At 38.8% G+C, this 23,120-nt stretch overlaps 1 protein-coding gene and 1 long non-coding RNA gene across 3 annotated transcripts in view; one reads left to right on the forward strand and one right to left on the reverse strand.

Moving 5' to 3' along the window:
• Positions 1–1,475: 1,475 nt before the first annotated feature.
• LOC139968042 (uncharacterized) lies at positions 1,476–3,346 on the reverse strand. The gene is made up of 2 exons (XR_011793211.1): positions 3,028–3,346; positions 1,476–1,659 (listed from the first exon to the last, which is right to left on the reverse strand). It is a non-coding gene; the product is annotated as an uncharacterized lncRNA (long non-coding RNA).
• Positions 3,347–5,273: 1,927 nt separating this feature from the next.
• The window catches only part of LOC139968047 (uncharacterized), a 36,216-nt gene continuing 18,369 nt past the window's right edge, over positions 5,274–23,120 (forward strand). The window contains exons 1-3 of one of the 2 annotated variants that reach the window (XM_071972355.1): positions 5,274–5,422; positions 12,653–22,066; positions 22,565–22,718. In XM_071972355.1, coding sequence (XP_071828456.1) covers positions 5,377–5,422; positions 12,653–22,066; positions 22,565–22,718 — 9,614 coding nt within the window. In that variant the 5' untranslated portion in view covers positions 5,274–5,376. Of the gene's footprint in view, positions 5,437–12,652; positions 22,067–22,564; positions 22,719–23,120 lie in introns of both variants that reach the window. The other variant, XM_071972356.1, reaches the window with a different exon arrangement.

Below are 23,120 nucleotides of genomic sequence, written 5' to 3' on the forward strand. Positions count from 1 at the left end.
ATTACAAAGGTTCCTTTGCTTTCAGCAAGGAACCAAAACTACAAAATGCCGTACACAAAATGCACATAAATTTAAGTTAACTGTTGTTTTTGATCCAGGCACAATGCAACATGATATGTCTTGTTAATTAAACAAAGAGGTAATTGCATACTACCTTGACAGCAAGGAAATTTTAATTGACTGAAAAGACTGACTGAAACCACAGAATGCTTAACATACAATGGGTGGGTTCATTTACTGCAATGTTCAGAAAATAACATAATATGAACCCTGCTGAAGGATAACTATTTCATGCCACAAAAAATACCTTTTCACAGTGAAAAGAACCTTTTTAGACTAAATAGATCTGTCAATAAAGGAACAGAACATATATCACCTGTGATTTGCAAAGGGCATATTTCTATAGCGTTTTAATGTTGAGAATTGTTATTTATTTTAACATTGCTTACTAATTATTAGTCACTAGTATAAAATTCTTCTTGATTAACTGTATGATTAGGTGGCAGAAATATGATAATTATGATAGTAACTTGAGAAAAAATTCCTACAAACCTTTTCTGCCACACCCCCTTTTTTTATCATCACTGAACAACCATTCTAATTGTTATTCTGCTTGCATACAGTGCTTTCTCAATTGACTTGAATTGTGATCAATCATAGTTATTTGGATCATTTGCTTGATCCTATGAAGTTTTACAGTACCTAAATGAGTAAACATCTAAGAATGTCTGCAAAGGTAAAATACTAACTGTATCCAGGGACAGTATTTAACTTATCACAATATGAGGTTCAACTGCATTATACCATACTGCAGCTTTAAACAACTACATACACATAAACCTGCAAAACCAAGAAATATGCCTCCTCCCAACCCATTGCCTTTTCAGGTATGCACAGTATGCCTTCATTATTAGCAATCATGGCTGGTGAAAGACATAAAAATTGATAAAACTAGTAGAACATATAATTTTCAGTTATGTCCAGCCAAATCAGTCTCTATGTGATTACTGTCATTTCTTTTTGCTACTACTGCACTCATGAACCTTTCTCTATGAGGCTTCTTATGCCCTTCAGCATGTCTCTTGACATAAATAGAATGAAAAGATAAAAAGTTTCAACACAATATGCATGAAAATATGAGTGTGATGTCTTGTATTTTGTGTAGAGTATTTGCCAGTTTTGCCCACTTTTGGCAAAAGTTTTGCAAACTGCCATAGGTGAAATTATTGAATTTCTTCTCATTCAATGTCTGAAAATTTTGCCAACAGATGATTGAACGAACACCGGCTCAGTGACTAAACTGAGAGGATGAACATTTCTAGTTGCCAGAGGAATGCTTGTGGTTGCAATTGTGACATTGCAGAGGAAATTGCATCCAACTTTCACAAAAATCCATCACAAAAAGAGTTTCCAGAGCACTTAAACAACCATAGATAAATGTAATACCACACTCAAGTTGTGAAATTTTAACCCTAAATTTATATAGCTTTTTTAATACTACTGATAAGTTACCAAGTGCTGTAAACTGGTCATATATACCAAAAGATTGATTGATTTGCAAACCCTGAAACTGGCATGTTGTATGATATGCTGCAGATTTCCTGTAAACAAGGCTCTACTTGATTCATAAATAAGTACTCGACCACATCGTGTGTCAACCTGAAAGAATTAGACATAATTTTTATAGAATTCCTAAATACAAACTGTAAATGATGACTCCTAGGCTGCTAGCACAGATACATGTATGGTGAACAAAATTACCACCTTGATGGTTATCTATTACATGTTAACACAACTAGGAAGCTAATTGTATTTTGCCAATTTTGAGCTGTCTACATAAACTTAATAGTTCAATCTTTTGTCAAGCAATCCCACTTGCTCAAACACAAGACTGCACGGTTTAAAGTTGGTAAAGGATGGCTAAGCCAAAGGCTGTCATACAGTCCCAGTGCTATGAGGGGCTTTCACACCACCCATTCAGTAGTTACTTCAAAAAGGTACTATAGAAAGATGAATAACAGATGGATAACAGCTAGATAGATTGACAGAGTGAAGATTCTGAGTCACAATAGTTCAAGTGGCATAGCTTGTTCGAGCTAAAAGTAACATTCCAATATGGGGGAGTCTTTCGAATATCCAGTTGCTCAGACTTACACCAGTATTTTACATACACTGTGCAAGATCTCCATTAACCAGGTGCCACTCCATTAAATATGGAATAACAACATTTTGCTCCAGAGTCTCCGTTCATACAATACCATGATGGCAACTTCCATAGACCAGTCATGGAACCATGCAAAATATTTTGTGTGTCTTTGAGTGCAGCTTAACTTTCCTTTCCAATGTTTTTTGGTTGTGCTTCTATACTGCTAGTACTATCTTTTTTATCAGCATGTTAACGATCATTGACATCTTCTGCCAGGGTGTGTTGTCAGTAAACCATCTTTTGAAATTAAGGCCAGACTGTATAGTCATGCTTTTGAATGACATATCAAGTTCTCTTGGATCTCATGCTGATCACCTGTCACAATTTTATTAAAATAGCTCAACACCTTGTCCAAACAAGGATCTCAATCACTGCAGTTTACAAAGTCATTACAAACTGAGGGCTTCCAATTTCATCCACAAAAGTCCACGAAATACGTACAGTATAGCCTAGTGCTGAAGAAAATGTGGAGTGAGTACTAGGTAATAATATTATATTTTTCAAAATTGCAGACAATACGCTGCACATTGTTATACAGTGTACAAAGGACAAACAATGGGGCATTAGACATATTGTGAATCGCCTTTGGGAAAGCACGACACCCCTCCCCTTGGATCCACCAGTACAAAGCTAAGTATTGATCCTAGGCCCTAGGGTACTAATAATTATTAAAATACCTGAGTGAATTGCCGTGCATGACACTGGCAGTACAGTTTGCAGGCCTAAGTAAGGCTAACACAGTTACATTCCTAAAATACAGTTACGCCTAGTAGTAGTAGGCTAGTACTAATAGTAACTACAGTAGTTAATACTATGCCTACTACTAGTTATAGGTAGGCTATATCGAAATTCGGACTTCTCCATCACTTCCAAAGCGCCCGAATCGACCGCTCGCCATTTCTCTATTTCTATGCTCCTTCACCTTGACTATACACGCTTGAAGCACTGATCTGTACAGATCAGTGGCTTGAAGTCGGGCTGGAAGTCGCCATTCTTCTCGTATACGCTTTGCACTTTGTTTACATCTATGGGCGCAGACATCTTGATTTGGGGTGCTTGGCAGCGATTGGCTGAAACCCCAAACCTTCTTTAAGATCTATTTTGATTGGTGCTAACATACTGTGACACCGTCACCCTCATTAAGTGTATATGAATTTGTATCTGAGATGTGAAAACGCTGAACGGCAGGTCAACCCTGACTAGCGGAGACTGTAAGGTGGCATACTCCTATTAGAGTCTATATCAATCCGCTCGATTGTTCTCCTATTTCAGGAAAAGTGCCAAAAAGCAGCGGGAGAACATCTTTTGTGACCTGTTATCAATCATAATCTAGTTTTTTGTGGCTTGCATCTTGAAGAGCATGAATGGAAGTACATGTGGTGAGAAAATTGGGTCAATTGAGGCAATTTTAGACCCCTTGAGGCCTCCCGGGAGCAGCGTAGGAAATTTGTTTACCACTGAGTGAAGAGGTTTGTTTACAAGTGACGAAAACTTCCGGCTCGGATAGCAAAAAATCTACATGGTCATGGTACGGAAAATTGATGGTGCCATGAAAGGCCAACTTGTCAGCTATCCGGTGATGGGTAGCGTTTAGCTAGTGAAAACTTTTATCTAGACTTAGAGACCACATTACTTTTGTGATTTAGTGTGTAAGTCAATGGGGCTTTTAATGGGCGTATGCTACCTGTACCTGTACCTGTATCGGGGTGTCGACGTGCTCGTTTCACAAGGGGAGATTCATACGGAAGCGTAGAAAGGACATGGTGATAAAAGAGAAACAAACTCGTCAAAATGACAAAATTCCTAAAAATGACGTTTTGCCGAGTTAAACAACTCGTCAAAACGACAAATGATTAAAACGTTAAGATTCAGATATTTGTCATTTTGACGACTTGTTGTATCTCGGCAAAACGTCAATTTTCAAAATTTGGTCATTTTGACGACTTGTTGTATCTCGGCAAAACGTCAATTTTCAGATTTTTGTCATTTTGATGAGTTATTGTATCTCGGCAAAACGTCAATTTTCAGAATTTTGTCATTTGACGACTTGTTGCATCTCGGCAAATTTAATAATTTTGTTGTTTTGCCGAGTTGTTTAACTCGGCAAAACGTCATTTTTCTGAATTTTGTCATTTTGACGACTTTGTTTCTCTTTCATCACCATGTCCTTTCTAGCTTCCGTAGATTCATCAGGGTTTATAATGTTTGTCAAAACCAGAACTAAATCCATAACCAAATGACATGGGAACAAGAATCAGTGGTGGCACAGTGGGGGTAGTGGGGATGGGGGAGTGGGTACTCTTCGCGGCCTAATCTTGTTTGATTTCTCGTATAGAGACTTTAAAGCACATATAAGAAGACAAATTTCTGTGGATCCCATCATGAGAGATCTGCCCCTAATACTAGTTGGTCTAATTAATCTATGTTTTTTTTCCCAACCAGTATCACCCCCAACCCTGATCAGAATTAACCACGCCCTAATTCTCTTTTTGTCCCTATTTGAAGAGTAGCAGAAATAAGGTTTAAAATCAACGCCTGTATAGATAGATGACTTTCACATGTCACGATGTAGATTCTATACCACTGGCGCAACCACTACTTTCTATGATTACCCCTTCTACTTTTTTGGAGTGGGAGGGTGTGTGCGGGGTTAAATTCCACATATACGTGATTTCCTTGGAATTATTAAGGGCGGGCGCACGAAATTTGGCTTAGCCAACATCCGTTTAAGAGAGAGGTGTAATCGGAGGGGATTCCCTTGCCCTTTAAGAAATGTTTAGAAACAATAAGAAGGCTTCAATGGAAATGGTTCTATCATCCCATCATTTTAGCAACAATTGTGTAGTACAACGTTAAATCTTGCCAATGTGTATATGTGCATGTTCACGTGCATGCATTTCCCCCGAGCAGTCCCAGTTTCGTCCCACCCTCCCCTCAGTGGCGCTGTTCAACAATCTTATTCAGAGCCGTATATTGTATTCCTAATTATGGGCATTTCGCTTGCCATACACGTCCCTAGATTCTCATTCTACGCATGCGCTCATTACACTGCTACTCTGGTACTGTTTTGGAAAAAGCATGCATGCTACCCAAAAGTCATAACAAATGATAAGCGAAGTAATACCAGAAGTAGAACCAATGCAATCTTTACCGGAGGGCTTTGTAGCTTAATGCTGTTGTGTAAACAACCCTCGTTAAGCAACTGCCATCACGTTGGTGAGATACATCAGGTTGGTTTTCAGTCCTTTTAAATGAGTAGCTGCATGCCATAAGAAGGGAGCAGACGGCTGCATGATACTTTCATTAGTTAGACAATTAGACTAGAGCCACAGTACCAGTTCTAGGACTGCAGGACATATCATAGCCCTGGCCTATAGGCCTAGTCTAACTTAGGCATGACGTTCGCAGGTGCGATTACACTTTCTAAATTAACCCTGGTTTTAGACTAGTTAACTTACATAGGGCATAAAGTTGACATAACTTAGTACTGTTGATGAAGCATAGTATTACTATTAGCAATATCTAGTACTAATATTACTAGTATTGTACTAGGCCCCCTAGGCCTAATCTAACACTAGGGCCTACAGTCATAACTTACTACACTAGGCTATGCAGTATTTTCAGTAACTTTAATACTCAATAGCTTAGTCAGAAACTACCGTTATACACAATTATAAATGTGACACAGTACTGCTTAGGCCAACGTAGCTCTAACATTACGCCTATGCCACACTGTATTGTATGAATTAAATATAAAATCGCACCTATTCATAATAGAGGGAAAAAAAATCAAGTTATTCACACAGTTGCTGGAAGAATAAGGAGTAAGTTAGGCCTAACTTGTACCCTCACTGTTCATGTGGATGTTGGACTAGTAATACGAGAATTCTACATGTTGTGTCTGGCAACAAGATGAATAAGGAATAAACATTGCATTATCCTCCCAACTGTGGCCGAATAAGAAAATGCATAATTTTATTCACTTGTTAGGTGGAGGAATAAGACCTACAACTTTTGTTATTCATCCAACTTTCGGGTTATTAACATGACTTACGAGTGTCTTTATCCAGCCTGGACAAAGATGGAATCATAGAATCCCATGCTCGAATCATGGAACCACGATAAATGCTAATAGGACTAAGTACCGATAGAGTTGTCAACCTTTTATTGGCACCTGCAGACTAAGGAATAGTGGCAGAGCTCCCAAGTGACTTGCATTTTGCTTGTTTGACCTGCAATAAGAAACCCAAACCCTATGACATACTGAAGCCTCCGAATAACAGCATTTTGATTTTCCTTTACAAAAAAAGTTGCACAGAAAAAAAAAACGATCGTCAACTTTATTCCAACAACTTCAGATCCACCTAATAAGTCTGTCATTTTGTACCGAACTTACTCTATATTAGTTGCAACATCGCGACTTGTGCAATTTTGGTCTGTACTGTTAACGTGATTCCCATTTAGTCTGATAATCCGATGACAAAAATTCAAGGTTGCTACGACATGTTGCACTGCATGGCCTCTCCTTCCAGCCATTATAAATGTGGGTAGTTACATACCCATTACAGGCAATGTGTCTACTCTTCATTCTGAATGAAGAAATTGCGGGAGGCAGAAGGAATCTTTGCTATGATGTTGGCATGTGTGTGTGTATGTGTGTGACACTTGCTTGTAAACACTATAACTCATTAAGTTCATTCATCCTTGGTTATTGAGTACAAGAACCCTATTCTTTTCTGTGAAGTTCATTGGTCATTTGTTTGAAAACTTTGTAAACAGGATAACTCAAAAACTTCATACATGGTACTCAGATCCAGCTTGGTGATTACAAGAACCGTATTGAAAATTGGTGGAAGTCAAAGGTCATTTGCAGTCAACATAAAAGTCAAAGTATAAAAATATTGTAAACATGATAACTCAAGAAGTACATCATGCTTGTACTTCATGCTTAGTATGTAGATCCAGCTTGGTGATTACAAGAACCCTATTGAACTTGGTAGAGGTCACAAGTCAAATAAGGTCAACAGGAGTCAATGTTTGAAAACCCTTTAAACATGATAACTCAAAAGTTAAAGCTACTTTTAAAGTCTCAATATGTGTTTGCTGATGAATTTCGGAAAACAAACTCCCGAAGCAGATTCAGTTTCTTATTCTAAATGCACTCTGACCAGGTGGGTTTAATGGAGAACAGCTGTCGCAATTGATAGAAAGAAATTTATTTTCTGTTGTCCTTATGGCGCGAACGATTTACCGTAAAATCACTGTGACCACCTATATCAGCATGCTCATTACACAAATTTAACCTATATATATACTCGTATTGTCCACATTTTTTGACCAAATTCCACGGAGGAAATGTCTGAAAACACCTATATCAGTGAGACCGAAAGAAAGAAAATATTCAAGAGACCTTACACAGGCCAGCCCACAAAAGTGCAAGTAATATAGGCCAAATGGTCGTAAACAAAACAGAGAGATTTGATTGGCGCATGATCTGTTGGGCGGGGCTTGCAAATTTTGATTGAAGATTGTAGAATCTATGGACTCCTTAAAAATCTGGCGAATTTTATTCAGCTCAAAATGTTTAACGACAGATAAATCAATAAAAATAATGAATATTAATATGAAATTGCATAGAACGCTGTCATTTTTACTGAACTGTTAGCGCAGTAAGCTGGAAAGGTTGAAATATAAATTTGGCAAACACACATTGAGACTTTAATCTGTGAATTATCCAATGCTATGATGTTAGTTCAGTTTAAGTTAAACTTTGAAGGAGCTCTACAGGTATTCAACAAAAAAATACAGTCACCCAGGAACTAAATCTGCTTCAAGAGTTGATAGTTTTGCTTTAACACACTTAGTGGGGGGCTTTTCAGTTTCTTGCTGAGCTTCAAGGGGTCAATAGGTTATCCCAAATGGTAGAAAAATTGGCTCAAATGGTCAACAGATTATTTCAAATGGTGGAAAAATTTGCCATTTTGTCTATGATTTATATTTGATGACTTTTGCTTTGGCAGTAAGTTGGTGAAAATATTTCACAGTGTATAAACAATGTCATGTAGAGCTCTCATTTATCAATAACAATTTTTAAAGGGATGGTTTCAAGATGGCAGAGCTGATTAGTTTGCTCAGAATTAGTAAACAGAAATTGTTCTTGTAATACATCTATACAGTAGTATGTGTCTATATTTCACACTGGAAGACTGTTTTTTTTATGGATTTTGGAATAAAAATTATATACTGTAAATCCTTACTAGTGTACAAATAACAACTAAAAATCTCTGAACTTTTTTGGTTCTTACTTAATTCTTGGACACATTTAACTCATTTGTTATTCATTAGTCAGACAGCTATTTGGAACTTATTTGGAACTTAGAGCAAATTGTATGGCAAGGAATCACATAGCCGACTGGCTTTCTGGGTAGTGCAACTTTGTTTGATCACTTATGTCAGCCTAGACACCTCCCCCTCCCCTTCCCCCCTCTTTCCGAAAGTCATTTATAACACCAATGGTTGGTGCAATGTAATACAAAGATAGTTTCTTATATTGCTTCTTTATATTGTTGTATATGATTACAAGGAATTGGATGAAAGTCTTATAACTTGATAGGGTGTCTTTGTTAGACAAATCTCAAGTCTCTGGATACCTGCACCAGATTGCTTTGTAAGCCTGCAAATTATGTGTAAATCAGAATTGTCTATCTTTTCCACTGGATATTTAGTTTTCTAACAGGTCAAGCTATACAGAACCTGCAGTCTGTGCTATTGCCTACAATAGATAAATCCAACAGTGTTAATTTAAGAGGTTATTTATTCAGTGTCTACTGAATAACAATGGAGATAGGTCAATCAACAGGAAGGATTTATCAGATCAGTCTCATCAGTTTGAAGTTGTGGTCAGAGAACAAACAAACAAACTTTACCTCAGGTAAAATGCCAGTCACACCTCACCATACACTTACAGTAGGTTGTCTGTTGACATATGACATATTCCACAACAAACTCAGTGGTTAGGGCTTTGTCTTGGCTTTCACTTATGCACATTTTCTACTTCATCTTACTAGTGTTAGTATCACAGGTTGATCCAAACTGTTATAAAGAAGTGGATTTATCCTCGGGCAGTTGATGCCAAGTCTAATGTAGAGAGACAAGTTCTCCTCTGCCTACCCCCCCCCCCCCCCAAAATAACATTTTAGACATCAAATGGTACATTCTGAGACATATTTGGGTTGTAAAAATTAGCTGTATAATTAGGGATAAATCTAATTTTATATTAGGTTAAAGGGGTGGGAATGGCATATACAGTATGCATGCCCATGATCTGATTAAATTGCCTGGTTTTTGTGCATGACAGATCCTTAGAGAACCTTTGAAATATAAATCTTAGGTAGGGTTGGACAAAACTGATGGCATCAATGGGTTTTGCTATTTTCTTTTCCCCTTTTATTTCCCTCACAAATGTTGCCAGTAGGCTTAAATTCTTTTCTTGTGTATTTGTCAAATATTTTGCTGGCTTCATGCATGCATGTGTCTGTATCTTTGAACATCTTGTAAGCCTGATACGTGCACTGTACATAGGTAGAGTACAGTAGTTCAAACATCTGAACAATTCCTGAAACTTCTATGTTTGGTCTGCAACTGACATATTAGACTAAATAACCATCTCCATCTTTGCCGTGGCATTTCTTCTAAAGGTTACCATAGATCGGGGTGGGTGTAAGTAACCTGTTGTATGCAGTATACAACATCCAATGATGTGTGATTGTGGCAAATTTAAACAAAATGAATTGGGACTTTGTCTTTTTACAGCTAAGTTATGAAAATGCTTCTGCAATGAATGAGCAAAGTATTCATTCATAGCAAATAAGTACATAGCACAAATACCTCTTTAGAAGCCATGGCAGTTTGAAGTCAGTTGTCTGATCATATTATTGTAACATGGTATCATATAACTGCCAATATGCACAAAGGAGGAGTGTGCAAATGATAGGGTTGCCAACTATTGGTAAGCAAAGTCTTTCAATACCATCTGCAATGCAACAAAGCCCCAGCATGATTGGGGCTTAGTGTAGACAAATTCTAAGCCAAAATGCCTCTAAATAGCCCAGACTATCATTTCCAGGCATTGGACTTGATTTTAAGTCACACTTTGGCAAAATTGTGTTTATTTTTTGACCAAGTTTGATTTGAAATAAACATAGTCATTACGATACGGCAACAACAAAAAGATATAAGAAAAAGGTATTCACAGCACTTAAATACCGATAGGAACGTTTTTCAAATGAAATGTAAATTACTCCCATTACTTAGCCCAACAAAGGCTTTGAGGAATTCTTCAATCGTGCTGCACATTTTCACCTGTAATTCATTCTATGAGGCATTTACACTGTTAGGATTGAAAGGCTGAACAGTTGCAGAGTAGCAAGTCAGATACTTTTTGAAGGTCACTGAAAAACATATTGTTAACAACATTGCATGTGTTGATTTTGAAAAAGAAATTTTAAGAGATGTAAGCAGTAAATTATAAATATGCAGCCCTGTAATATCAATTAGTTCACAGCTTAAACAAACAGTTCTTTATAGTCTAACTATACATTACTGAAGGCTTGCATTGCCTATACACAGGTCGCATGTCGTAAGGTGGGCACCTTTTCAATAAAGGGGTTAAAAATGGCAAAAAACATATTTCTTGATATTTTGTATATTGATAGCCTCTAATAGTTAACACCATTTGTAGCCATAAAACATGTTTATTTTTCGAGATAATCCTTAATTACTAATTAATTAATACACAGTCGTCTATGTAAATCTCAATTTTCAAACACGTTTTTCTCAAATTGGACCTTTTTCACAAAAAGTCCTACCAAATTTTTATTTCATGCAAGAAATTTACCAGATTTGGAGGATTTGTTCTGAACATGATAATACTTCAAATGGTATAATTCAAAATATTTTACATTAAGAAGTTCATATGCTAATTACATCAGCAAGGTCAACGACATTTTTACGTGTAATTAATGAACAGTTTATTCTATCATTAAGGAAATTAAAGTCAAGAAGAGAAATATATACACAAGCAAGTTCTTAAGGTACTGCAATTAATGTTACAGTCATTTAAAAATGAAAAAATAGAACAAATAACTCATTAAAGTATTCAAATTGGCTTATTAATAGGATTAATTAAGGTAACGAAAATCAATTCCATTGATGCGCACAATACAGTACAACGGCTGAAATAACAAAATTTTGACTCCAACACAAATGCATGACTTATTTTAAAACAAATTAGGAGGTTTCTCTACTTGAAGTTATGAAATGAAAGAATAGACAAACAAATAACTCAATTAATATTTAAATTGGCTCATTTATGGGATTAATTAAGTACTGAATGTCCATTCCTTTGTTGCGTACAATACCAATGGCTGAAATTACCAAAATTTTCCACTCCTAACCCAGATGTATGGCTTATTTTGTTAAAGCAAAATAGTAGGTTCCTCCACTTGAAGTAATGAAAATGAATTTAAAAATGAAGGAATAGACTAACAAATAACTTATTTTAATATTCAAATTGGCTCACTAATAGGATTACCAGTAATTAAGGTAATGAATGCCCATTCCATCATTGCATATATGGACTTTTAGCCAAAATTACAGAAATATGCACTCTAACCAAAAGTCACGACTTATTGCGTATCAATTGTTGAAAAAATCAACTTAAATACTGTTTTTACATTCCTTCCTGTCTAAATTTGTAAAAGAATGGTAAAAGAAACCAGTTATTTGAACTTATGCCCATGATTTTTCATATATTGCTCACTCCCGCATCCGCCTGCACCGCATCCGCCTGCACCTCCACCCCTGGCATTTTTCATTCAAACTGATGCCATTTTTTTTACAGAGCACTGTATGATCTCATGTTTCTCCACACTGAAAGCATATTAAATTAGGCGTAAAATGAGGTATTAACCAGCACTGTAGGATAAGGGGTTGTGAAATACCAATCAAATTTGTGACGAAGTTTTCGGAAAAGCGTTATTCCTCCACCCTTTTGGGATACCCAACTCACAACATGCACATTTACTGTGCAGTAAATTGAGGCTTTTGTATGCCCACAGTATAGGACTAGTTGGGTTTTAGGTTGATTGCATAATGAACATGGTACCCTGTGGGACCAATCGATATTAGCATACAGGTCCCTTGGAGCAAATTTTAGGACCTTGCTCCTTGCTATGTAATGAAAACACACTGCTGTAAGAATGGCACAACTCAAATGGGCATCTTTGTAGATTTCCTCTGAGTATGAAATATTATTTCCTTGTGTGAATTTGTTCACTTTTACAAAATTTTATCTTGTTCAGTTGCATAGTATTATATTAAAACCCTGCACTAGTACTATTACAATTTTACAGCATTTTCTCATTTACTTGTTCTCCTATGTTGCAGGTATCAGAATGGATGTTGGAGAATTCTCTCAGTCTCGTAATAAGAAAATCAAAGTGCCACATCGCAGACTAATTAACAGGGATCAGTTTGCTGTTTCTAGAAAGTCACAGCTGCAGGAAAAGGATAAGTCCAAAAGACGGATGCATACGGCATCAGACCTATCCAAGTATTCAAAAAGAGGGGATTCAGACAATTTACTTGGAATGACAGATGAAAATACCAGTAATAATGACCAACAAGTGTCTTGGAAAAATATTGTCAAAAAGGTCAGACTTCAACAGCAGCTTGTGTGTGGTGAAGATGACAGTCTATCTACCTTTGGAAACCCTGTTCCATTGTTTGGGCAGTTGGGAAGCTTTTTTGGAAAATCGACTCCTGTCGGTCCTTTCGGCCTCTTGGAGGTAAGCAAAGAGTCAATTGCAAATACTGTTGACAAATTTGATTTTGGTGCTATCACAGAAGATACTGGCAATGACTTAGAGACAGAGATCAAAACTCATCAGTCTTTAGAAGAAGACAGTCAAAGAATTAATGAGAAGCACGTCATTAAGGAATGCAAGAGGTTTGTAGGGGATGGAGTGGACGAGACTCCAATAAAATCTGGACAGTTTGAAACTGACTTTCTCAATTCGAGGACCGATAATCACAAAGATCAAACCAAGAACAACATCTGTGATGGGAATGATAACCATTTATTCTCAGAAAGTGCTATAGTTGCATCTGAGCAAAACTTTTGTGAACAAACTTATGATGAACCTGGATCAGGATATGCAGAGGATTGGAATGTTTCACTGAAGGACAAAGATCTAAGTAAAGAGTATCAGGAAGAGTATGAAGCATTTGCCAATACAGAGACTGCTTCAGATGGGTCTACTGTCTCAAAGGAGTTTGAGGTAGCATTGCATGGAAATGATGGAGAAGTATCTGGTGTGTCCAAAGTGAGTAATGGGGAAATGGATGACAGGGATAATATCCAATATGAAGGTGATGGTGGAAGTATGGCAGATCCTATTTTGAAGTTAATTGAATCTGTCTCTGCCATGGAAGGAGATCCTGTGGAAGTTGATGTGGGTATAGAGGTTCTTCCAGGATATAATCAAGATAAAGAGGATGAGGAGGGAGAGGTGGTTTCTGTAGCAGAAAGTATTTTGAAAGATGAGACCAGACATTGCACCCAAAATGTAAACTCTTTGGAAGATTCATCAGTCAGTAAGGAGGTTCACTCGGTTCTCAGTGAGGATACCCATGATGTTATGCCAGTAAGTGAAGAATTTGGGGAAAGAAACAATATTTCAGGAACTAGTGAAAATGAAGGCACTGAACCCTACAAAGATGGCTCTCAGACACTAGAGAACGAAAATATCAATGGAGAAGAGAAGAACATTGTGGGAGGTGAGAGGTCGGTGGTTAGAAATAGAGATGAAAATGATGAAAGCAGAGATGTGATTGCCTTGGAGGTCATAGAAGCAGATAGTTCAACAGAGACTAATCATTCCGAGACAAAGGATGCTTGTAAAGACAAGGCTAAACAAGTTAAAACAGATTCTATTGTCAACATTGAGAAGAGAAGTGACAATGGTCCAAAAGATGTCACAGAAACTGTTACTGCCTGTGATAAGGATACTCCATGTGATAAAGATGGTCCAACAGAAATGACACATTCGGGTTCTGGCGCCATTGAAGTTGAGCAAGTTCTGTCCCAGGCCATGGTTGAAAAGCCAAAGGAGTTAAATCTAACAGGGATGAGTAATCACAAAGCAAATCCAAATAACCTGCCTTGGACAAGTAACTATGACCATGTGGATAAAGGTATTCCAGAAGTGGATGATGAAATGATATTGCAAGCTTCAAAACCAACTGCATGCAGTGACATTTACAAAGCAAATACACCTGAAACTCATCTGAGGAGTTTATCTTCATCTATTGATGAAGGTGGTGGCAGAGGAGTTGGTGACAAGGATTCCAAAAAAGAAAAGGACACCAATATGGCACCTGTGACCCAATTGACTCCAACAAAAGGTCTCTTCACTACAGACCAATTAAGTAATATAGACTTGCAGGCCAAAAAAGGAGTGATGGTGCAACTTGATAGTGAGAAAATGTGGGGTACAGGAGTCCATGGTAGAAGCAGTGACCAAAATAAGAATATTTCATTGACACCTACTGAAACCTCTGCCGCAGATCTCAGCATTATGAATAACTTGTATGCTGCAGATACTGGCAATTTGCAAGAAAAAGACACTTTACTCTCAGAATCTGGAACAAATGCCATTGAAGACCAGAATGTAGATTCAACAAAGAGTGGGACAGGAGAAGGTAGCAAAGAAGGTAGAGATTTGCATCCTGTAGAACAGAACTTGAGCGAGTCATCTGGTGAAGATGAAGATGCTGCATTGAAATGTTTGCCAAACAAAACTACTCTCAGTAAAGATGAATTGGAGGAAATTGCGGTTGTTGCGTTAGGAGAACTGGTCACTACAAGTTCCAGCCTATCAGAAATAGCTAACATCTCGTTAGGTTGCACCCATTCGAATACTGGCTTGAATCAATCATCAGGGGAAGATCAATTGAGTAATAGTTGGAGCAGTATGGCTACTCCTACCTTTAAAAGCAACACCCAAGCACCCATGCTCAATGTTTCTCCACAAGAGAACCAACAGGTCAGTGAGCTTGTACAGGTGGTCAATGACCTATTCTCATCACATCCATATGCAGGAATGGCAGAAAATGTGAACATCAGTGCCCTGTTCAGTTCTTCTAAAGACTCAGGCAGCCTTTTTGATAGCCTTCAGAAGACTCCTCCATCTGGGTCCTCAGCTGAGTCTAGAAAGCTAGTTACACCACCCAAGATACCATCGACGTCAACTCCGTTGGTTTCGGTAATTTCTCCAGCTTTGTTAGAGGACAGGATGCAGACCACAGACCTAAACCCATCTGTTATGGCCAGACTCATGGAATCTTTCCCGTCTGACTCAGGAAATAGTCCAGGGACAAGCAGGACCAACATCAAGTACCTCATCAATGAGACAAAAGGTGGTAATCCAAACCAAAATGGATGTGATACCTATAGTCTACCTGTAGAAAATTCATTTGGGGACAGTGACAACAACTTTCAAGTAAATTTGAAATCTATTAAAGATTCTGTGCCAAGCAGTCCTCTTTCAGGGCAAAAGAGCTTGGGTGAAATTTCCACACAAGTATGTGATGAAGACTTTGGTCATGTAGCAACATACATCTGTGAGGAGGATGGGGAACTTGCACAAATTTTGCATATCACAGAAACAGGAGATAGCATTGTTTGCAATACAAACTGTGGTGCAAAAATAGCATTCCCTCATCACTTTCAAGATGCCAATCAACTTCAGGATACAAACAGTGAGTCAGTAGTTTTGGAAGGTGACCAAGCAAGGGGAGATGAACATGAAGTAGACCCTTGTAAATCTTTGAGCATATCTGACTCATCTAGTAAGATGACCACTGAAACACCAAGAAGGAAATTGGGAAGACGACATGCTGTTAAGAAACAAGTGTGTACTTGTGCAGATTGTGTAGAAGATAATGATACAGCCCTAACGAGAGAAAAGTCCAAGCGAGGAGAAGGCTCGGATGGAGGGAGTTCATCATCCGGTAAAGAAATTTCTATGGAGGCAGAGATGGTTCCTTATATTGCCATGGAAGTCGAAGTCATGAATGAAGGTCAAAGTCAAGATCAGGAAAGAGTGTTTGTCCCACCATTGATAGTAAATGATGACACCAGAGATGTTGGATGGTCAACATGTGCAGAAAGTGGAGACGAAGTAACACACAGACCAGGAAGTAAAAATGATAAATTTGACAAAGGCATTGCCAAGAAAAAGTCATTGAAAATGGGTGTACCCAAGTCTAGGGTAAAATCCAAGAAGGGTGATGAGAAGAAAGGAATGCAATCAAATGCCAGTAGGAAAATAAGACAAAAGCCAAAGAAGTCCGCCAAAGCTAGAAAAAGTAGTAAAACTGTGACGAAAACGAGCCCGGGTAGACTTTTCACAAATATATCCGAAGAGGAGGAGGTTAAAAATGCAGCTGAAGCTTTAACAACTCTTTTCTCATCTGACGAGTTAGAAAGACCAACACAGATCATTCAGACAGCAAAAATTGAACAGAGTTTGATCACCATGAATGACAGAGTAAACAGGAGTTCAAACACAGCTCATAGTGATGTGTCACAAAAAGCTGTAGGTGATGGCTTGACTGGAACGTCAGAACCTGGGGAAAATACAGATGAAAATCGGGAAGCTGCCAAAGTAAACAAGGATGTTAGAAGAGAACCATCCAGAAAAGAATGCAAGACAAAGACTGGTACTTTGAGTGTGCTTAACACAGACGAAGAGAAGAATCACGTTAAGAAGAACAAGATGAAGAAGAAAAAGAAGAAGAAAGAGAAGGAGAAAAATAGGAGCAAAGTTAAGAGAGAAACAAAAATAAACTCAGCAAGTCATTTGACAGATGATAATAATTCTAGTGAGAAAGCTGCAATTGATGATGAAGGTCAGGCGCACATTTTGCTGAAGAAGAGCCGGTTCCAGAAAGAAGGGGCTGTTGAGCAGAGTAAGGCAGATACTAAATTGCTTTTAAATGCAAAGAAAGGCAAAATGAAAACACAAGGAGTCATAGACTACCTAGCTGTTAAATCCTCGCAACGTGACAAAGGAAAAGCAAGTATATTCACAAAAGTGATGCCTTCTGTGTTAGAACCAGCAAAAAGACCTGTGGAACTCAGTAAAGGACAGAAGCAGGCATGTTCATCATCATTATCACCAGTACATGTGGACAAGGATGTTGCTTCACATAAATTATCAAAGAAGGATGGGGAAGAGATTTGGAAGTCCTCTTCAATTGATGATGGTACATTCGAGGATGTTAAAGAACAGAGAATTGCTTTGGAAGAGAACTACTTGCAAAGGCAAACAGCAGAAGACTGTCCAAGATCTGATGAGAACAATGGTGATGAAGATGCAAACTGTGAAGAAAAGATACCACCTTCTCCATTGCAACATCTTCTCTTTGAAGTCAAGCTCTTAAAGGAGGCTTCCTGTTCTGGAGAAGAACAGCAGGAAAACAGCAGCCTTCCTATCACCTATCTCCAGGCCACGCAAGAGAATTCTGAATCCGAACAATTGGATGGTGTTATCAAGAAGAAGTGCAGTGTTGTAGAAGAACCATTGCAAGTCAGGAAGACAAATTCAGAAGAAGTTGAGGAGAGGATAGCAAGTCTCAGTGAAAAACTTGAGGAAGCTATCGAAGCTAGTCAAGATGAAGCAAAGAGTGACAATAACAACATGGAGGATACAGATACAGATCAAAGGCCTAGGGTAGATGATGGTTGTTATGAATTTTTTGCTGGGGAAGAGGAGAAGAAGATTCTAAAAGAAAGCTGTTCAGATCCAACAGATTTATCTAGAAACAAAGCTGCGAACCAGTTGGAAGATGTAGTTTCACCTTCATTGATGAGGAAATACCAACAAATCCGGCAAATTTCCGAGAAATCCCGTGCAAGGAGAATGAAGAAATTTCAACAAATATCACAAAGGAAGAATCGTGAAGCTGAAATGGTTGATGAGCATGAGGAAAGTCACTCAGTAGGAACCCATCTTCTATCAGATGATAGGCAGAAAAGTAATGAAACCGGTATGAACATCCTAGATAAAGAGGATGATGAGGATGGAGGTCTAGAAGTTGCCAAAACTAAGCAGGATGAATGTTCTCCATCGTCTAGCAAGGTGACTGATTCTCCCGAACAAAATATTAGTGAGGGTGATACCAGGAGGATTGAAAATGAGGATGTGGAAGTTGGCCATAGAAGAAAATCTCTGGGATTGGCTGAAAGTGTTGACCTTGAGAAAGCGAGTGAGACCATGTCACTGATGGAGAAGGCTGTCTCAAGTGGGCATGGTGAAAACTGCACACAGATCATGCATTCAATGGAACCTCTTTCAGGACCCCCCTTAGATACTACTCCAGTCACTGACAACAGCGATCAGAGTGACAACTCTGATGCCAGTCATGTATTTGGATTGGAACGAAAGGTCAATAGGTCAGACACAGGTATTGGTGAAGTGCTTGCCGATAATTTCAACAGTTCAGGAAACGATTTAAATAGTTTTGACACAATACATGGTGAGGGAAGTTCATTTGCTCTGAACACAGTGATGGAAATGGAAAGTACACGGCACGAGGCATCAAGCTGTGAAAGAGAGAGAGCGACACAAAGAATTGTGGAGGAAGATATTGAATCTAATAAGCAGTATACTTCTCCATCCTCCAAAGCCAAGGATCCCAAGATGGATGACTGTAAAGCTGTTGGATTGGAAGCATTAAGCAAAAGGGATTTTGCTGAAGTACAAAGAAATTCAAAGTTCAAAGGAAAGACATCGGGGCAAGTGAGACCGCTTCTATTGCTTAGTAGGAAAGAGAGATTTCGTTTAAGAAAGGTTAGGCCAGATACGATGAACTCAGACACAGAAGATGAGGAACTTCACAAAAAGATGCACAGAACTACTACCTTAAGAAGACGCAACCATCAGCGAAGCAACCAGAATGCTAAGAGTGGAACGGATGGAGTTACAAAAGCTGAAAATGTGGTAGTTAGTGATGCTGATATGGCAGAAATGAAGGAAAAGAACTTAAAGGTAGTACTGTCTGACTGCAGAAGGCAATCGCAAACTTCCAGTCCAGAAAGAAAAACTCCATATTCCAAGCTAAAGTCTGATACATATGGTGCAGTTTTGAATGTTTCACCAAGCAGTTCAGTGAACAAATATATGTCTGGATCTAAAAGTAGATCTAGTAATTTGCAGAATATTAGGACAACTCGGATCAAATCGGCAGATCCTAAAGCTTATGGGAGCAGAAACTCTCCCTCCAGTCAGGATGAATTACATCATTCTGTCCCTCCAGTTCCATCAAGTAAGAAATGGACAGATAAAATCAAAAGATCATTGCCACATTCAGAGCAAATTGTTCGTTCAGATGAGGGTCCCACTCTGAAGTATCCTCCATTTCTCAGGTCTCCGAAAAGGGGCATTCATCAAAAGAAACGAAAGATCCTGGATGAGGAGAAAGATTGGGATGGAGATTCAGAGTGCAGTGAAGCAGAGCCCTCTCAGAAGAGATTGCGAGGGGCAGCTGCAAAGTTATTCTGTTTGAAGGAGGAGGTTGCAGACAAGAATGGAAAGCAATTGCAACGTCAGTTCCAAGGACATGTCGCAAGGAAGCCAGAAGAACAGATGGAGAGAACAGAGCTAGTAGAGGACATGTCTGGTATTCCATCCTCTGAAAAGGTATTAGTGATCGATGAGGTTGATTGGATGAAGGAAGATGTAAGTAAGAGGACAGCAAATGAAGATGGTGGAAAAAGGAAAGAGAGACAAAAAAATGATGAAGAGAAAGCATCCCATAGCATACCTGTGACTGAGGAATGCACCTTGATACATACAGGGAGTGCTTTCCTCGTCAGTAGTGATGGAGAAGCATTCGGAAATAGGTTACACATAGTTGAGAGTGGTGAAGACATGAAATCTAAGAAGGCAGGCTTGACTGGGGAGCAGTCTAAAGCAGGAGATGATTTGGTTACTGCACCAAACATTTTAGTGGATGCTAGAGTCATTAATGAGAATCACTTAAAGGAAGCGAGTGAAGAAGAGTATCAGGGGAATCCTGAAATGGGGGGATGTTGTAATGGAGGAAAGGTTCTCCCTGTTGAATTAGAGGTGAATGGTACCAGGACAAAGCCAGTATCTGCAGAAGAGGGAACAGGGGAAGGAGAGGATTGCGAAGCTATGATTGAGAAGCAAGAACCTCATTTTCTGGAAGTACCATGTGACACCCCAACAGAAGAAAGGATATCCACAGTGAGCCAGGTTGATATTTGTATTCAGCCAGTGGTGAATGCAAATTCTCTTGACCCGAAACTTTCCTGCAGCCCAAACAAGGATCTAAACAGTGCAGGGCCTCCAGAAGTTGTTGTTATTCTACCTAAAGATAGCAGTACTACCATGCCTATGTATGGAAGTCTGGACAGGAAAAACAACAAGTGCTCTGAAAAGCACCTCACTAAGGCTGAAGAACTAAGTACTTCTATGAGACTGAAACGTTGCGCTGTTGTCTTGAACCGTCTAGATAGAGCCATTCTGGCTAGGAAGTTACCTGTCAATCAATTAAACTTTGGAGACAGGAAGCAAACTTCTGCAAGAGGTATCGGTACACATTTGGTCAATGAATCTCTGAACTGTAAAGATCCTGTGGATAATCTAGGCAAAGAGCAGACAGATGCAGATAAAAGGCCATCACTGGACACCCATGGAAATCTCAGTGGTATAGGAGAGGAACAAAGGCAAAGAAGAACAAAAGAAAACAAAAGAAGGAAAAAGAAGAAAAGGAATGACAGGAATGATGGATCACTAGGCAGTGGACAAGATGAGGCTTACCCTGACAACGAATCAGGAAAATATGCAAACACGGAGGCAGCAGAGGAATGGCAGAGGAAAGAGAAAGATCATAGCTGCAATGAAAATGAGGACCTGGTGGATTTTGGTATCAATAATGACCTCTTCCAACAACAGGAAGAGGATGGAGACATCCTATCATCTGGAAGAGATGAATCAGATGCAACTTGTGATACAGGTGAAGACGATGACAGCATGGCCTTGAAAATTGAGGCAGAATTGTCAGATGACAAGGCACCAAAGATGGACATTTGCAGCACAGATGTGTTGAAGAGACAGTTAACACTGATAGAGAGTGATGTTGAAGATTTGGATTACACAGACGGAGCCGACAGCTATGGAGAGCAGGATGAAGATGAGGAGGATTTGGTAGGAGGGTCTGAAAGTAGACACCTGACAGCAGAGTCCAGGAGAACGGGTGAAGTAGAAGATGGGACCGGAACAACTTTTATGGGTACAAATAAAACCATGTCACCAAAGAAAGATTGTTATGTCTCTTTGCAGCCATTAGACTCCTCTGTACTGCAGGAAGTATTACAACCTGCTTCAGATTCGCCCACAGTGGATCTTGGTGCTTCATCACCGCCAAGTGAACCGGGACCAAGTCGCAAAAGAAAGAGAAAAGACAAGACACATGTCAAGAGGAGGAGAAAGTTGTCATCTTCCTTAGTTGTTATAGATTGTTCTGAGTCTAACTTGGAAGAAGGTAAAGCGACAGGTGGAGAGCAACAAGAAAATGATGGTTCCTCTAGAGACAGTTATCAGTCAGATGATAACACTAAGGGAGAGACGTACAACCAAGTCGACACTTCCAGTCGGGAGAAACGGCTGCCGACATCGCAGAAGAAGGGTGAGACAGTTGAGAGAAATGTAGAACCACTGAGAGAAAGCAGGACTCTTGTAAAGGATGTGCTAGATTTTGGGGGACATGGTAAGTGGATTTATAGTGAAAGTATTGCAATTGAAAAATAACCTATCATAAACAAATAATGAATAATAACAAATAATGAATTGATGTCTGGATCCAATTGTTGGCCCAAGGAAGGGCATGGTGTTAACAGACTTTTTAATACAAAGGGAAGAGAGGGATGCTTTGTTTGGTCATTGGTGAAGGCAGGTAAATCAAATTGATCAATATCATATCATTATTGAATGTTGAAATGTTTTGATAGAAGAGATCCTGAAATTAGTCGTCAAGGCAACCAAGCAATGCCATTTTTATAACTATTATTGTCACAGGTTCAGTGTTGGTTCCAGTACCAATGTATGCTGTAAATCCTTTTAAACTATGTGTATTGACAAAACTGAGGGTTCCTTGCGATAACATGAAATAGATATTGTCATGTGTCTTGTTTCTTTGCTCAGTTAACACTGGCCAATAATTTCATTTTCAGTCTTATAGTACACATACAAAAAATCTTGTTTACAGATGATGCTGTCCCTGACGAAGATTGCTTATCCATCCAAGCGGACTCGCCGGACTTTTTTAACGATTTTGGTGACATGTGGGAGGCGGCGGAAATTCAAAATTCTCCAGAAGGAATAGAAAAGAAAGACGACCTGGAATTTGAAAATGTCTCCAGGTGAGTCAAATATAAGCATTCCAAAGACGATGTTTAATGACAAAAGGTTTGAAAACCATTGAGTTTAGGACATTCACTGTCAATTATCTGTTACATTAGGACCAAATGGTCGTCCAAATTATATTCATATGCTGATTGGGTACTTTGTATGCTCCTGTTAATCCAAAATATGAGAGGATTTCAAATTATGTAAAACTTTCTTTAGTCAGTTTGTTATCAAAATAGGTCTTAATCCCAGTCATACAGTATAACAAGGAAATGAGGGTGTGGTGCAGGAGGCTGGGGGGGTAGGGAGGGGGTTGGTAATCCGGTGTCAAGCACTGTTCAAGGGAATGTTTTATGTATGCTGCTGTCGTACTATGCTACTGTCATATAGCATTCTGCTATACAATTGCCTGACGT

This window comes from Apostichopus japonicus, chromosome 5 (genome assembly GCF_037975245.1).
Source record: "Apostichopus japonicus isolate 1M-3 chromosome 5, ASM3797524v1, whole genome shotgun sequence".
Taxonomy (NCBI): Eukaryota; Metazoa; Echinodermata; class Holothuroidea; order Aspidochirotida; family Stichopodidae; genus Apostichopus; species Apostichopus japonicus.